Source organism: Camellia sinensis, chromosome 1 (genome assembly GCF_055761805.1).
Source record: "Camellia sinensis isolate YWXY chromosome 1, ASM5576180v1, whole genome shotgun sequence".
NCBI classification, from domain to species: Eukaryota; Viridiplantae; Streptophyta; class Magnoliopsida; order Ericales; family Theaceae; genus Camellia; species Camellia sinensis.
Window position 1 is genome coordinate 39,584,699 of NC_138961.1, and position 17,781 is coordinate 39,602,479.

General features: G+C 41.6%; 1 protein-coding gene across 1 annotated transcript in view; it reads left to right on the forward strand.

Moving 5' to 3' along the window:
* The first annotated feature begins 8,752 nt into the window (after positions 1–8,752).
* The window catches only part of LOC114268739 (syntaxin-31), a 29,350-nt gene continuing 20,321 nt past the window's right edge, over positions 8,753–17,781 (forward strand). Inside the window, exon 1 of the mRNA XM_082876340.1 lies at positions 8,753–9,194. Coding sequence (XP_082732466.1) covers positions 8,966–9,194 — 229 coding nt within the window. The 5' untranslated portion in view covers positions 8,753–8,965. The remainder of the gene's footprint in view (positions 9,195–17,781) is intronic.

Consider the following 17,781-nt stretch of genomic DNA (forward strand, 5'->3'; position numbering starts at 1 on the left):
TTTGGGTCTAGAGGCTGCTGTCCCCTTTTGGTTACAAAGGTAACCCATTTTCCCTCTTTATTCCCCGTTTTTGCACACCCTTTTAGCCTATCTTGCTTGCTGATTTGAGCTTTGTGTATAACATAAAAAAGTTCTGTTTTTTTGTGTTTAAGATACTTCATTAAGGACACTTTTGTGTTTGGGGTCGTTTACCCCCTCTTAGGCCTTGTTTGGCCCCATTTTTGTGTGATTTTGGTGAGCTCCAGGACCACCTTGTTTGGGCCTCCTCACCACTGAAATCTTGAGGGATTTTAGTGGTGAGGATGGTGGTTTGAGGTCCTAAGAAAGAGAGGGGTGACCCTCTCCCTTGTTGCCTTGTTTGTTGCCCTTTTTGGCCTTCCAAAGGGGCTCCTATTTGCATGCTTCCAAGCCTTGTTTCAAGCATTTTTCAATGGGTTTTAGGACCCCCATAAGCCATTTCCAGAGTTGTTTTGGTCATATTGAGTGTCCCTCTTGCATGTATATAACAACCCCTTGCATGGCCTTCCAAAGGAACACCCCATCCTAGCATGTGTGGACCTTGTTTCCATGGGTTTTTGGGGCTTATTTGACATACCATGTTACTGTTTTTGCTTGGTTTAATGATCCCTTGCATGCACCTTACACTTGCCTTGCATTCCTTTATTTTGCTTAGAAAGGCATCTTGCATTTGGACCACCATGCTTGCATGTTTTGGCTTAGCTTTGTGAAATTTTTAGTCATGTTTTAACATGTTTAAGTTCTGTTTGGTGTTGTTTTGGTCATGCTTGCCATGCTTTGTATAGCCTCTTTGCATTCTAGCTTGTTAGCCTTGGGTGTGTGGGTCACTAGCATGCTTTACTTGGCTTGTTCTCATGATTTGGCATCATTGGAGACCATATTTCAGTCCATGTTCCATGCTTGCATACTTGCATTTTCCATACCTTTCATGCTTTGGAGAGTTGATGGCTTATGCTCCATGTTTGGCCCCTTTTGTATGCTACCATGTATAGGCCATTTAGATGCCATCTAGGTGTGTCTTTAACCTTGTTTTGGCATGATTTGGGGCTGTTTTGTTTCATTTTGGTCATTTGCTTCATGTGTCACATGACCATAGTTTAAGTCCTTGGGCTTGGTTCCATGCCTTGCATGCTTGTTAGCTTAGGTTGTGTGCCTAATACATATTGCATGTTTGCATGTTTGCCTCCATGCTCATGTTGCATACTTAGCTCACATGCTTAGGTTGCATTTGGCATGCATGCCTTGCCTCTTGAATCACCATGATAGAGGTTGGGCCTATTGTTTGTTTTGTGCGTTTTATTCCATATTGAAATTGCACACTTTAACTCTTTGGGCCACCACGCATTGAAATGCGCGATTGGTGGTCCGAGAATCAAGGAACATATCCCTTTGAGTCAAAAACATGATAAGGGATGTGTTGGTGCACACACTTGCTTGAAATACATTGCCATGCCTTGTTTTGCCCTCTGCTGCTGTCAGCTGCAGGTTTCAGCAGGAAGAATTGGCCGGCCAGCAGTGTTGGGTGCCGACTGGCAAAACAGGTTTGGCCGAGAGCATAACGTTTAGCCGATAACCATTCTAAATGGCCGGTGATGATCTCACTTAGCCGGTGGTGTTCCAAAGTGTCCATAGAGTGCTCCCTGGGACTTGTGCAATTTTCAGAGGAGCAGAACAGTCAAAGCAGAGGCAAACTTGTGCATGGCAGTGACTTTCCGAGCAGAGCCGAGCGCACATTGCATTGGGCCCTCTTCCCAAGGCTGTTTACTGTTTTCCTAGATTAGTTAATTTGCTTAACTAGTTAACGGACTGTAATAATTAGTTAGCTCGTAGTTAATTAATTGTGTTATTCTTTTGGTCCCTCCGAGCGAGGGCTAATTTGTAATAAGTGTGGGTGCGTGTGTACATGTCTTCCAATCCCCACTTCTTTCTCCCTTTTACTTACCTGCTTTCGATGGTTAGTATTAGGGCATATTTAAATTAGCATACCTTATGCTTAGCATTCGTGCATCCATACATTTGTCTTACATGCACCAGGCTCGGTACATCATTCTAACTGCATTTGTATTTCAATTCCAAATTGAATACGTGTTAGTTGCAGCATTTCACATGTCATTGTAGATTAGCCGAGCCTATCTTAGTTGCACTTTGCATGTGTTGCATTAGCCATCTTAACATGAACTAGGATCATGCATATGATTACTAACTAGTTTTTGTTTTGGCTCGGAGTACTCGGTGAGCATTTATGTTTTAGCATCCTTGCATGCGTGTGAGTGTTGCCATGACAGCATGCTTACCATGAGGCTACTTGCTTATGTGATATAACTGCTTGAATGCCTGTGGGTGGAGGTTGAATTACCTAAATTGGAATAATGTATTAAAACTGTGAGTTTTAAGCCCACTAGGTAGTGGAAAAATCATCTTTTCAAAAGCCCACTTGAGGGTGGCAAAACCTGCATTTTTAGCCTACTTGCGAGTAGCAAACCATTTTCAAAACAAACATGAAATGTTTTGTTCCAATTTAGGCGATTTGGTCTATACTTGTTTGCTGTGCGCGTAACATAGTAATTCTAGGCTAATAACTGGAATAAGAACACATAATGCTTTCAAAACAAGATATCACGATTAGTAGAGGCCGATCTTTGATCGGGCGAGAGGGGGTGCTCATAGCTGACCTTTCCCAATCGTACCCAAGTTCCCGAGCCGAGGCAACTTTGGTGATGACGGACACGTGGCCTTTGGCACCGAGTCAGGGTTTCCTAAATTCCCCCAAAATAAAATATTTAGGTGGCGACTTTGTATCTGGCAAGGCAGTCCATGTTTGGCACTTCTTTCAAAAAATTTGTTTCTCAAAACGATTTGCCAGATTTGGACTCTTTGGTTCAGATTAAGAACCGTGACACAAATCGAGTCCGAACTGTAGCGAGGGCCCCCACGCGGGCGCGTCTACACTATCCCGTCGATGGTGCGTCACTCTCTCTAGGTTTTTCTTCTAGGGTTTTCCTTGATAGTGTGCTGTGATGTATCGAGTCCTTTTAAAGCAATTTAAGTATATTAATTTGTAATTTCTGTCTTTTTTAAATGTCCTTATCACCGTTGAGCTCTTTGAGTCTTCTAATGTTACCTATTCTTTTCCTTGTGGCTGTTTATACACATTCTAGTGTGTTTTGAGGTGTCATTTTGCATCTTTGGGTGTTGGAGTGAATCTGGGATAGTGGGAATGCTTTAAGGTTGTTTGTCTCACTTTTGAGTTAAGACCGCTTGAGCGGTACTTTCGTCGCTTGAGCGGTACTTTCGTTGCTTGAGCGGTAACGTCATCCTTTTAGAACTTTATTCTGAAATCTAAAATACTGGGAGTATGCTTTCATCGCTCAAGCGATCTGCTTACAAAGGAGCGATATTTTGATAATTTGAATTCACCACTCGAGCGTAGGTTTCACCGCTTAAGCGGTTTGTCCGCAGTTAGCTTCAAAAAATATGTCCAATCACTTAAAAGTTGAGTCCTTACACTCTTCTCATTCACTTTTCATTTCTCTCTCTCTCTCTCTAGATTTCATTCTCTCTCTTTTCTGTCATCTCTCTCTAAAAAACACCCACTAACCTCATTAATTCCTCGTTCTTTCTCAATTTATTGGGATTTTGACCCTAGTGTCTTCATTAATATTGGAGAGCTTATCAAGGACTATGTTGTGTGCGATGGAGAACGGATTTTTACACCTTCAATTTTGAAGCATTTCTCATCATTCCTTCCAAAAACTTGAGATAGGAAGTTTCCTTGAGTTATATATATAGTTTGAGCATGCCTTCTTTATCTTTGTTAAGATTTTGTGTCAAGAGTTTGAGATTTGAAATGTGGGATTTTGGAAATATTGAAAGTGACTTTTATTATGATAAAGTTCAAATAAAAAAATTGATTTTATGAACTTGTGAACCTCTTGGGAGCATAGGGAGGAAAATGTCTTGAAAATAAAAGAAAACCCCACTTTTTCTCAAACCCTAAATTTGCGGGAAATTATGAAAAATTGGATTCTTGTGAAATAATTATGAAGTTATTGGAAATTTCTTAGAAAAGAATGATGAATATTTTTTATTGTTGTGTTGATTGAGATATCCAAGGGATGGATGAGATTTTGCGTTAAGAAATTTATGTAATAGCATGATTATATATATATATATATATATATGCTTGAAATATGAAAAGGAAATAAAGGTGTTTGTGAGTATGAAATTTTATCATATGTCATATGAGTATGGAAATTTGGAAATGACCGGAGAATTACTGAATGTTACATTTTATCTGAGCTAATATTAAGAATTGTAGAATGTGACATGAAGTTTTATAATTGCATCTCATTTCACTAATCTTGCATAGTTTTGAATATTGCTTATTATGGCTATACCTTAGCAATTGATTTGTTGTTTTGAGAAAACAATTGAAAATCTTGAAATGTTTTAGGGGTAAATACGTTTCTGGATAAGGGGTGTAGATGGTATTGTTTAAGTTGGCTTGAGTGTGACGCCCTGCAATTTTATACATGAATCCATCGCAACCATTATAATAACCTACTCCAAAAGCCATCATGTTCACTGAACTAAGATTTAAATTTTACAACTTCCACATTTACATGTCCATAAAACCTTGTACCCATCTCCCAGTTCTACAAATAAGATGACAATTACAAAAGGAGAACCCCATGGGTGTACAAGACAACAACAAAATAAGTCTGACACTCCTAGTACAAAACTCTAAATCTTCACAGCAAAACATTCTCAACTGTCAATCCTAACACAGCTTACTTCCAGTCACCATTGTAGTTATACAACATTATTTCCTGAAAAACAAAATAGGGGTGAGCTACATGCCCAGTAGGAATATATTTAACCAAGTATTTAATCATTCGAATAAATTTATGGCATCCTTGAGACAAAACATAATAAGGAGTTATGAACACATGTAATCTTCATCAATTATGTAAATACATAACGATTAAGCATGGACAATTACATTTCACACCTTTACAACACACATTTAAACAATCACATTAATGGAAAACAAACCATGAGTCCTATGTAAGAGTCCAACACAAGTTGCTTTAGTTTCAACAAAAACATCCCCACATTTGCCGGCTATTATACGAAGGGAAGTAGGCTCCTCAAGAAAACCATCCGCTTTTCCACTTTTGCCAGCTATTATACAGCGGGACTGTGTGGACACCCTAAAACATCTTTCCCACATTCGTCCAGCGATAAGCCTAGACAGGGCATTTGGGCACCATTTTAACCTCCCCGCGCGCGGGTATCAACACAACACCACATTTTCCGAAACCGACTCTTACCCGGACTCATGCACAATTAACCATTCTATCACATTTTAATTCCATCAACAAGCATCCATCATCACAATAGACGAAACACCACGTAATATTCAAAGCATAATAACATTCAAGTCACAATTCCTTTACCATATCCACATTCGCATCTTTCATCTCTTTATTATTCACAATATTCCATGAATCAAAGAAAATTCTATTCAATTTAGTGTTTCCTACTCAAATTGAGAATTTAGGATTTTACCAAATTTGGGGGTTTTTCTCCTTCATCATAGATATAGGTTTTAACAACATTTATATACATGTTTTGAAAAAGGAGTTAAGAAATTTCAAGAAAAATGGTCTATTTATGTAAAACATGGGTTTAATCTAACAATATCCTCAAATTAGCTCATAGGTCATTACAATGCCATGAAATCTCTTCAAAATAAAGAAATATTAGGGTAAAAGTATCCCTACCTCAAGATTGGAAGCTAAGGGTGAAGACCCATCTCAAACTCCAATGAAATCACAAATTAATCGGTAAAAGTCTTGATCCATGCTTGTTTTTCAACCTTTTTGAAAGATTTGGGGTGAATCTTTGGTAAAAAGTAGAGAAATCAAGAGTTTGGAAGGTTAGGTTTCGGGTTTGGAGGATGGGAGGAGAAAAGAGGGAGAAAAATAAAGTTTTTGGGCCAAAAAGTCACTTTATAATGTCTGTTAGTGACCTGGTCGCTCGAGCAAAGGAAGCTTGGTTCGAGCGTAGAAAATAAACTTCTAGAATCTCTGAAAATCACGCAATTTGCTCGAGCGAGCATGCTTCCAGCATAGAAACTCAAAATTCAAACAGGTATAACTCTCTCATTCGGACTCCGTTTTAAGTTGTTCTTGTGTCCAAATCGAAGCCCCGAAGACAAGCTTTCTAATGGTTTTAACCTCACATTCAAATTAAAAGTATGGCAGAAGAAAAGGGAAAAAGAGTGAAGGTTGGTCAAAAACGAAAACTCAAACTTGGGGCAATCTTGCCTAAATACCTTGTTAAGGTTTCAATCAAGGTTCCAAACATCACCCCAGGGTCCTCAATTATAATATTTAAAATTCACTTGCCAACCCATCAATACCAAGAGTCCGACAACCATACAAGTTTTAAGGTGACGGGCACCACTTTACACCAATCCGATATGAATTAGAATCCGAGTCATTACACTGAGTATCCAGGATAAAAGACCGAAACGTGCCTTCCGATTAGAAGCCGGTAAAGTGGGGCATTGGTAGTGCTTGTTATGTCTACTTTTAGACATCAACTTAGAAATTACCTGAGTCGTATTTACCACCCCGTATTTAAATTTTGAAATTTATCAAGATAATGAATTGTCTTTAAAGATCATTGCATATGATTTTCAAATGAATAAAACTTGTGAATTTTGGAGCATGGCATGGTGTTGCATTCATGTATATACGACTACTTAAACATATATACTTTGTGAAATATCTTTACTGGGCTTCGTGCTTACCCCTAGTGGAATTGTGCAGGAAATGATATAGTCATCCCACCTAACTAAGGGCATGAGAAGTCTTTGGAGAGCACAAGGCTCTTTCTTTTTGTTAGTTCTTTTGACAAGCCAAAGGGTTTACTTGTGTTGGTTTAATAACCACCTTTTGTGTAACCAAGCCTAAGTCTTGGAACTTGTAACCCTTGAGCTATTCTTTTGCTATTATTTTGTTCGTTTTTAACTGTCTCACATACTATGGATTCAACTTTGAGAGGATTGAATATGTATTGTATGCGGACCATTTTGTAAATCTCTTATATGAATGGAATACAAATATAGAGATTTGATCACTTGAGTTAAGTTTATTATGGTTGAATGAATTAATTAGATCGATCTTTATGTCTATTATTTGGGGGCGTTACATGTGCCACTAGGGTGGAAGAGGGGGATTCCGACTTCCTCTCTCTTCTCTCATCCTTTTTCTTCAATTTCTTCGATTTTCAGCAAAATAAGCTTGGAAGCTTGTCTTTCCATTCCTCTCTCTCCCTTGTGAGGTATGTTTCATACCGGAGCTGCCTTCATTCTCTTTATCCGTCTCTCTTCGGTGCCATCACCGCCACTGCTACCAGATCTGCCTTTTCTTCGCCTCTACGGTCCCACTCTCATCAGATCTACCTCTACCATTCTTTGCTTCTTTCCAGATTTGCCTCTGGCCGCTAATGTCGTCGTCGTCTTTTCACCTGTCTAAGGTCTGAAGGTTGTCTTTCTAGTTTGTTTTGTTTTTTGGTATTTGATTGTGTGGTTAGGTTTCCATTGATGTTTGATTGTTGCTTACTCATCTCTGTGGATGTAGCCTATGATTTTATCTTCGACTTGCCCTATTGTCAAACTCTTATAATTGCCTCTACTTGGCAGTACAGGCTTAGTGTCTTGTTATTCTCATAGCTAGTCCTATATGCATTTGTTTGAGTATTTTCTCTTAGTTTGGGGTAATCTTTTTTTGTTGGTATAGATTCTATGTAAGTGTCGTTCGGCTTTTATATTTTAATGAAAATTTTTATTGATAAAAAAAATAATTTATCCGAATGTATTTGCGTGGTGAAGATTAAATGAATTTGAACTATTAATTTTTTTTTTCTAAATAAATTTTAGATGAACAATGCTAAAATCGCTAACAAAATTATCAAATTATGAGTGTTTAGTAAAAAATTTGATATTTAGACGAGCAATGCTAAAAATCTTAACAAAATTATAATTTTTTTTAATAATTTGATAATTTTGATTAAAAAATTGATAATTTTGTTAGGATCTTTTCATTTTAGATTAATAGGTTGAGATTTATAGGCCTTGTTTGGTTTGTGTTTCCCAAAAATTTTTGGGAAAAATTCTCTACAAATAAGTTTTCAAAAATAATCAAACCAAACAAATTTTCTCAAATTTTTTTTCCAAAACTTGTTTGGTTTACAAGTTTTCCAAACAAATCTCTCTCTCATACACATCAAATCAATCACTTTTTCCAAAACTTTCTCTCAAAAAATTTTTCCAAAACATCTTTTGAAAAAAACAAAACCAAACAACTTTTCGTACTTTTTATCTCTAAAACTCATCTCCCAAACTCAAACCAAACATACCGTGTTGTTGAAAACAGAATAAGAACGGATAGAATGAGCTATTTTTATTGAGTAATATTAAAAATTTTAAATATTTTACTAAATATTTATCAAATATCATATATATATGAAATTCACATGACATAAGGCTTGGTTTGGGACCTTCAAAAAAATTCAAAAAATTAAAAAATTATTATCCTATTTAAGTCACATCATTCTATTTAAATTACATTATTTCTTTACCATATCACTTCAAATTTAATCTATATTTTATAAAAAATAAAAAAATATATTTATTTAACACATTCCAAATAACTTAGACCCATGCGAGAATAAAGTATTTGGGTGACCAGCATTTTTCATTCTTATTTGACCAAATAAATGACTGCACCGGGCTTTACTTGACAGAACCCATCCACGTATCAGCAGAGAGAGAGAGAGAGAGAATTGTGGACATTGTTGTTATAGATTTGGGTACACGCCAGTTGAGTTGACTAGTTGGTATATATAGGAGTCGGTGGTCCGGACGTTACTGTCCATGTCGTCCACCGGAGTTTCCCCCTACCGAGACCGGACTTTGGAGTTCCGATCTCTGTCAGAGACATTACAGAAGACCGGAGGACTCGCGTCCTCAAACGGATCGCAAACCACTCCGTCGACGTCGAAACTTCCGGCGACATCTTACAGATCCGAATTCAACAAGAGGGCTTCGCGGATCGGATTGGGCGTACACGAAACCTCTCTTAAGATTTCCAGGCTCGCCAAACGTAGTCCTTTTTATTTCCATTGCATTTCTCTCTCTCTGTGTATTTGATGTGTTTAGGGTTTTTATCACCTCTTTAATCCAAAATTTCTATTTACATTGTGCAATATTGAATTAAATTGCCTACATTGAAGTAGCTTGCCATCTAGAAATTGAAATTTTATTCATTAAATGCAGACTTAGATGTGATGATTTGATTTGGTTTGTAGAGATGTTTTAGGCCCCGTTTGATTGTCCGGATTGGATACAAGGGTTTCAAGAGGATATGTAATACTTAAAGGTAGAAGATCGAATATAATATGTCGTAGGATATGAAATGGATTATATATACCGTAGAGTCACTTATACTATGTTTGGTTGAGATAGGATATAGGATGGGATAGGAGGAGAACCGTTATTTTTGACCTTTGGATGAAATATGAATTATATCCAATGGTGGGAGATATACAATATCGTGCGGGTGGTATTGCATATTCCCTTTTGCATCATATACTATCTAGACTTCTTATATCCGAAGCAACCAAACACGAGATATAGGGAGATAAAAAAACGTCTGGGACTTACTTCATATTATATCCGGTCCCACACCCATATCCGGCCTTTATATCTGGTAAACAAACAGGCCTTAGTTCGCGATGGGTGAGGATATAAAAAAAATATTACAGCACTAGGAAATCTATTGGCAATAAAATAAATAAAACAATACACACTTGTAGTTCAGTTGGCCACTCTTGTACACTTTTGTTGTTGGGTTTCTATAATTGTTAGATTCAATTATCCAAATGTAATTCTCTTCATATTGTAAATAATCTTCTCATCTCCTTTTCCTTGGACCAATGAAGATGCATAATCTCTACAACCAAAACCAAAAGTATGGCCTTTGTAGGAGAGGGTTCAAGAAAGGAGTTAGAAAATTCGAAGATCGAATTCTCTAGAATATGATGAGAGGCTTAGATTCTTCAATAATCTCAACTTAGGAACACAACAACAAAGGAGATGATGGAGATAAGAGATTGGGTGAAGAAGAAGGCAAAATGGCTAGAGAATAGAATAATGGCAAGGCTCTCCCATGGATCTCCCACTTTCACTCTCAAGGTTGATAATGGAGAAGGGAAATTAGTTCTTTCCCAAGAGTTGAAAAAAATCTCCAAAATTCATCCCTTGTAAAGGTATGGGTGGGTGCTATTTATAGGCACCTCATGATGTAGGATGGAGCGCATGTGCAAGGCACATGGGGGATATTCTCTCTAACCACCTTGTCCGAGGAAGTGACCTCTCCGAGGAGGTGACTTCTCCGAGGATGAGAAAACCCCGAAGAGGAGATCACTCCCTCGGCGAACCCTTCTTCTTAGCCACACCTAACCAATGATCCCCAATCATCCCAAAGGGTCAGGGGTAGTCCCAGAAGACGTCCTGCCGCAAAATATTGCCGAGTCTCATGGACCCCCCGGGGTCGTGCCACCTCGACCCGGGTATAGGCTAGTTTAACCGAAGAGTGAATTTATCTCCACTCACCGTCCTCGGGATCGGGTCCTTTGTTCGAACTCCATTACGCCCATGGTTCTGGTGCGTAGATCCCGAAAAGCTCCGAGGCCGCAAGTGTTCTGGGACTCATTAACGGAGCGACTTCTAGATTGCGTTTGAATCCGTTCGAAGCCAGGTGTTTCGGATCTCTAGATTCGTGGATCCGAATCCTTTCGAGTCCGAGTGCCTCAGATCTCTAGGCTTGCCTAATACCCTTTCGAGTCCGGGCCTGAGTAAGTCTCTAGGTTCGTGGATCCGAACCCTTTCGAGGCTTAGAGCGATTCAATCCGTTTGATGGCGATAAATCTGGGCCCACCGATTCTTGGACTTGCGATAAATTCGGGCCCACTAATCTTGGGCTATTGGGCCTAAATAATTTAGTGGGCTCAAATTAGCCCCTCTTACATTTGCCCCTTGCGTGTATGAGAAATTTTAAATTTCTCAGACATGCATACTGTCATTTCTTCGACCCTGTTTCGCATCACGTTCCCCAAAAAAAAAAAAAAACATTTTGTCACGACAGAGCCTATGGATAAAGTTGATGACGCACTTCAATTTACAAAAAAAAAATTGACAAGCAAAAATTTTAATTTTTTGTATTTTTTGTATTTTTTTTTTCACGCGTGTCTTTTGCACAATTATACCTCTTTCTTTCTATTTAAGGAAATAGCAAAACCCTAATTAGCTCACCAACTTTTGCACAGCCGCCAAACCCATTTTCTCAGCCTATTCTCTCTCTCTAGATCGAGAGGCTAGCCTTCTTCTTCAACAAACCAGCGCTGCTTCTTGCTTTGAAGACCACTGTTGTTTGCATACCGACTGCTATCACAGCTTCGAGCAACACCACCGACTTGTCCCAACGTCGCGACTGCTGCAATTTTGCCGCCGGCCTCGGCTGTCCAGTTATACCCACTCACGTCGCTGCTGGTAGCCTTGACTGCCAAGCACCGACCACACACGCCGCCCTCTCAACGCGGCATGCGTGGTCTCGCCAAACACCATTCAACTCAACGTCTTCTTGGTCCGGCGATATCTTCCAGAGCTCGGATCTCGTAGCTCTCGGTTTTGTGTTATACCTGCTGGTTCTATCCGTAATTAATCAATGCGGAACGCGTCGCCGATTCAACGTGACGTCGGTTTGCCTACTTTCGATCTCAGCTGTTGCTCGTGCCACCATTCTTATTGACCACAGTCTGTAAAACCTCCCTGATTTCAGCTTATATTTTCACCATTCTTGAACCTCTTCCTCTTGTATATATATATATATTTATTTTGTGGCAGCTTTTATGAAAAGTCTTATTTCAACATCTATGATTCTAATGACACATTTTTTTTTTAAACAGATCAGAGGCTAAATCTGTGTGTACATTGATTGCTATTGCAGAGCCAAACAACATAACTTCCTCAGAGACCCAGACTCTCTGGAGCTCGGTTTTTCTGAATAGTACTAACGCCAGCGTCTTCGTAACGCCACTGCTGCTTCTGGCTTTCGAGAGCCACTGACGGTGTCGTCTCCGCGACATCACCCGCGACGCCTACCTCGACTGCCCAACACCGCTCACTGTTGGCTTCACTCCGCTTCTACTCCACCATCGGCTTTAACCATTCCAACGCAGACCACACACGTTGCCCACTCAACGTGACGTGTGTGGTTGCCGACTCCTCTGTGGCACCACTCTTGCTTCCGTCTTCGAATTATCCAGCGCTGACCACACACGTGCGCCCACTCAACGCGACATGTGTGGTCTTGCCTAGCACCGCTCAACTCGGCGTTAGCCTTAGGAGTATCTTTCTCGCGTTTGTGGTCTCGCCACTACTTCCAGCCGTGCTCTTCTTCCATTGGCGTGAATCTGTGAGTAAGTTCTTTCAATTGTTTTATATATATATATATATATATTTGTGTGGTGGCAGCTCTTGTAATAAATAAATGAATAAATTCACTTTCCTTCTTATTGATGGGTCTTTGTGCTCAAGAAATAGATATATAAACCCATGCACTGCTATATTAAATAAAATGAATCCATGCTTGAACTTCCATGTTCTGATACATTAAATAAAAATAATATCGGTGATTTGAAATCCCAATGTGAATCTTGAATTTGTTTGGGCTTTGCAATTTTTGAAATAAGTTGTGGGATTTATTTAAACGATTTTTCTAACTTAAAATTTGCTAAAGAAATTCTGGACTATTGCATAACTTGACCCATTGCTGCTGAATTTTGCCCTCGTAATAGAATATTTGCCACTTGAACTGAGCAAATAATATTGACTTGGGAGGAACACTCTTGTAATTCACATGACAATCCATTGAATCTTGCTACTGATGAGAAATGTAAAATACTTCGGATCTTGGGCCTGAAATTTGCTATTGAACTTTACTTTGTCCAAATTTTGAGCCTCGTATAAATTGGACCTTTAATATGGAACGTAGTTTTTTTTTTTTTTTTTTTTTTTTTTTTTTTTTTTTGAGAAATTGACCCGATTGACATTGCACCTCTTATTGATGATAGAAACCGAAAATCCGTATGTTGATGATGCACCCATTGGTATTAAAATTTGTTGAGCTTGAAGAATACCCGAGAAAAAGAATTGTTGATGACTTCCGGGGTTGAACCTGTTATTTCAACCATATGTCTTCTCGAAAGAAACCTGTTGCTTTAATTCCAATATTCTGAATTTTAATATGGTCAACTCCTTGCTATTTATACCTGTTATTTCAGTCATATGTCTTCTCGAAAGAAACCCGTTGTCTCGGGGTCATCGGAACCGGCTCTCATGAAAGAAAAGGATGTACCTCCGGCATCTGAGTGGAGGAAATCTCCTTATTTTGGTCGGAAGGATCCTTTCTAGCGGGCGGCTACCTCCACCACTTCTCTTCTATCTCCGAAGGCGGCTCCATTATGTCTCACTGAGGACATTGACTCTGGACATGAGGCCCTCATTTCTCCTTCCTCGGTGCTACGCTTTCGGATTGAGCGGGGGGACTTTCCATACTGTTATCCTCAGTTCAAGGCCTTCTCAAACCCTCCTTTTGGTTGGCGGGAGTGGGTCGATGATGTCCTCTCGGACAAGAGCTTCTGTCAGCGGCTTCAAGAGGCCCGACTATTGATCCCAGTGAAAATATCTCGATCCCTATCCATCCGTCGCAACAATGCTAGCCTGGAAGCCATGGCTCTTCGGTGGAGCACCGAGACACACACCTTTATACTTGGCCAGCACGAGATGGGGCCCACCCTTGAGGAGGCAAGAAAGTAATGATAAAAAAAAAACTCAATCTTTCCTAAAGACACCCTCGAAGAAGCTGCCCGTCACATCTACATCTGGAGGACAAACAATAGAGTGTGCCTCTAAAGTCTCCAAGGCCCGAGCATAACCCGACTCAAGTTCACGAAGAGTTGCTTTTGCCTCATCTATAGAGGTGCGATAAGAGGCAAGCACAAACATAAGTTCCGGCCGATGACTGGCGTTCGAAGCTATATCCAGGCGCTTCCGAAGCCATGATAAGTCCACTTGGTGACGCTCCATGTCAGAGATCCCCTGATACGCCGTCTCGACTACTTTCCCATTAAGGTCACACAACCGTTGCCTGTCCAAGCTATATAAGATAGTGGCAAAAGACTCGAGAAGAGCAGTCTGAATGAGTGGACACTGGCAAGCAAATGAAGCAAAGGTCTCCGGGTAACTTGAATGCACAAGCTGTAGAACTGAAGCAAACTCAGGAGCTACCCAATAATGGAGAAATGATACTTTGCCAGAAGCTGAAGGAGGAATTGGGGCCGGAAAGCTGCTAGTCTCAGGAATCTCCCCAATGTCTATCGGGTTAGATGAACCACCCGGAGGGGTAACTCCCGGCAGAGGTCCCGAGCCTGAGAATGCCGAACGATAAGGGGAAAGACCAAAAGCATCACTATCAATGTGAAAATCACTGAGATTCAAATCCAAAATATTCGAAGGCACTGGCGATGAAGAACCTCTGGCAGTCGTCTCAAAGGCAGGTGTCCCCCCTTGAGAAGGAGAACCGTGAGGAGTTACAAAGAGAGTCGGAGTAGAGTCCGGGGCAGGTGAAGACGGGACCACGGTAGCAGCTAACACTGGAGCAGAGTCTGAGGCAGGTGAAGGCAGAACCCCGGTAGCAGCTAACACTGAAGAAAAGATAAGAAGGCCTTATTAGAGGTAGGGAACAGGAAAGTCATTTAAGTAAAGATTTCTCATAGATATAAGTAAATGACAAACTTCAGAAAGAAAGATTACCAGAGGGAGAATCAATATGCAAAGCCGGGGCAACTGAAGGACTCCTAGCATCAACAAAGTCACTTGGTCGTGTAGAGACCACCTGATCGATCTCAATGTCTGATGAAGCCTGAACAGTAGCAGTCATCCCTGAAGAAGGAAGGAGGGCCGGAGGATGAGAATCACCATAAGTGCCAGAGCGAGTCTCAGAGATCTCTAGCACATCCACCTCCACACCATTCCCAGAGGCGCACCTCGTCTCTACATTGCTTCTAGAAGCATGGCCTACGGTATCAATTTCTGAGGCATCAGTCCCTCCAGTAATCTCAACATCAGAACGGTGAGCCCCAATAACCTCGTCACCAAGATAGTGCTCCTCCTCAGCTACGGTAGGGCGGTGACGACGCATACGTGGAATAAGGTCACAAAAATGGTCGGAGGACTCAGCCTCATCATCATCATCATCTATAACTGCTATACGAGAGGTGCGCATCTTCACAAGTCTTGCAAACAAAGGGAGGGTGTCGTCCAAGTCTGAGTCCGGCCTGGGGGAGGCAGCATGGCCAGGAGCCACGGTACTGAGAACGTCAACAACCGCAGGATCCTGCACAACATGGGCAAATAAAAGTTTTCATTTTTAGAAGGTATAGTCGCAAAAAGGAAAGTAGCTTCAAATCAAAAATTTCGGGTACCTCATGAAGCCTTTTGGAAAGGCGAGGAGCGGAAGGACTGGCATCAGAAGTCCTCTTGTGAGCCATCTTCTTAAGGCGGGTCGTCCGAGGACCAGAGGCCTTATTCAAAGGGACTGGCTCCGGAGAAGTAATTGCCAAGCTAGAAGCAGATGCCCGAGCAGAAGGGTCAGTTGGAGCAGATGAGGTGAAGAAACTCTCGTACATGTGGTCAGATTTTCGGCTCTCGGGTAGCCGAAGAGAAGAATCCTTCTTATAAATCGGCGGAGGCAAACATACGGTTGGTCTGCTCTGGACAAATGCAATAAACGCATCGATATTCTTCTGCCAATACCGCCTGAAAGAGGGGGTGAAACCCCTTACTCGGCTCAAGCCTGGCATCGTCAAAGAGCCGGATATGGGAAGCACGGTGTGTACAAGCCCGCGACTGAAGTGCCCGTAGCTCGCTAAAAATGATAATAAAGGAGGTGCTGGCCCCGGGGCACATTGATCAAACCCGAATTGACATGCTACGCGGTCAGGCCTATAAACGGCACTATCAACGCCTTCCTCATGCCACACCGGTAATGAACTCGGACGGATCATAATCAGCATATCAACAAAGGGTGCAGGGATGTTCTTCGGCAAAGGAAAGGACACCGAGCGGGAGGAACCATGATAGATAAGCGGTGTGGCCACACCCACAGGTGGGCATACATACGGCTGTGCCACAAAGCGTCGGGGATCATCCACCAGAGTATTCAAGGATAAGGTGGAAATGGTACGTGACCACCGTGTAATCAACGGCTGGCAAGACTTCGCTTTCTCAAATGTCCGAGACCCATCAGTATCGAGCACGGGGATGCCATCTTTATCCACTATCTCCCGAAGAACTTCCTCCTCAAATACAGTCGGAGCAGGGGCAAATTTTGGGAACCTCTCGAAGAAGAAACATAGCAGGAACTGGCTGTGAATAAAGAAGACAGGCTCATATCGACCCACGGAGCGAACCATATCTCGATGTAGTAGATCCAGCCGATAGTAGAGATTCCCAAGAAATAGTGGAGCCAAAGGGATCCGATCTCCTCTGAAGAGCCTGACTGCCAAGGGGAAGACGAAAGGATTGAGGGAATCCGGAGGTGTGCTCGGAAGAATGAAGAATGAAGAATGAAAGGAAGCAAGCCAGAAATCCCAAGAAATAGAGCCTGGAGCCATACATCGGACCGGCCTCATACTCCCGAGAGTCAGGGTCAGCATCTCTGGCCAAGGGCTGAAGATCTTTGAAGAAGTGGCGGATCCATGCAGTATAGGAGGCACGGTCCGTCCTTACTCGACTAGTCCTCCTCGCTGAACCATCAAAAACGGAACTCCACCGACCACAAGTTTGAAGATTTAGCTTCAGAGATTGGATCAAAGAATCATCTTCGGGGGGTGTCTGCGAGTAAGGACGGACCGTGCCTCCTATACTGCATGGATCCGCCACTTCTTCAAAGATCTTCAGCCCTTGGCCAGAGATGCTGACCCTGACTCTCGGGAGTATGAGGCCGGTCCGATGTATGGCTCCAGGCTCTATTTCTTGGGATTTCTGGCTTGCTTCCTTTCATTCTTCATTCTTCATTCTTCCGAGCACACCTCCGGATTCCCTCAATCCTTTCGTCTTCCCCTTGGCAGTCAGGCTCTTCAGAGGAGATCGGATCCCTTTGGCTCCACTATTTCTTGGGAATCTCTACTATCGGCTGGATCTACTACATCGAGATATGGTTCGCTCCGTGGGTCGATATGAGCCTGTCTCCTTTATTCACAGCCAGTTCCTGCTATGTTTCTTCTTCGAGAGGTTCCCAAAATTTGCCCCTGCTCCGACTGTATTTGAGGAGGAAGTTCTTCGGGAGATAGTGGATAAAGATGGCATCCCCGTGCTCGATACTGATGGGTCTCGGACATTTGAGAAAGCGAAGTCTTGCCAGCCGTTGATTACACGGTGGTCACGTACCATTTCCACCTTATCCTTGAATACTCTGGTGGATGATCCCCGACGCTTTGTGGCACAGCCGTATGTATGCCCACCTGTGGGTGTGGCCACACCGCTTATCTATCATGGTTCCTCCCGCTCGGTGCCCTTTCCTTTGCCGAAGAACATCCCTGCACCCTTTGTTGATATGCTGATTATGA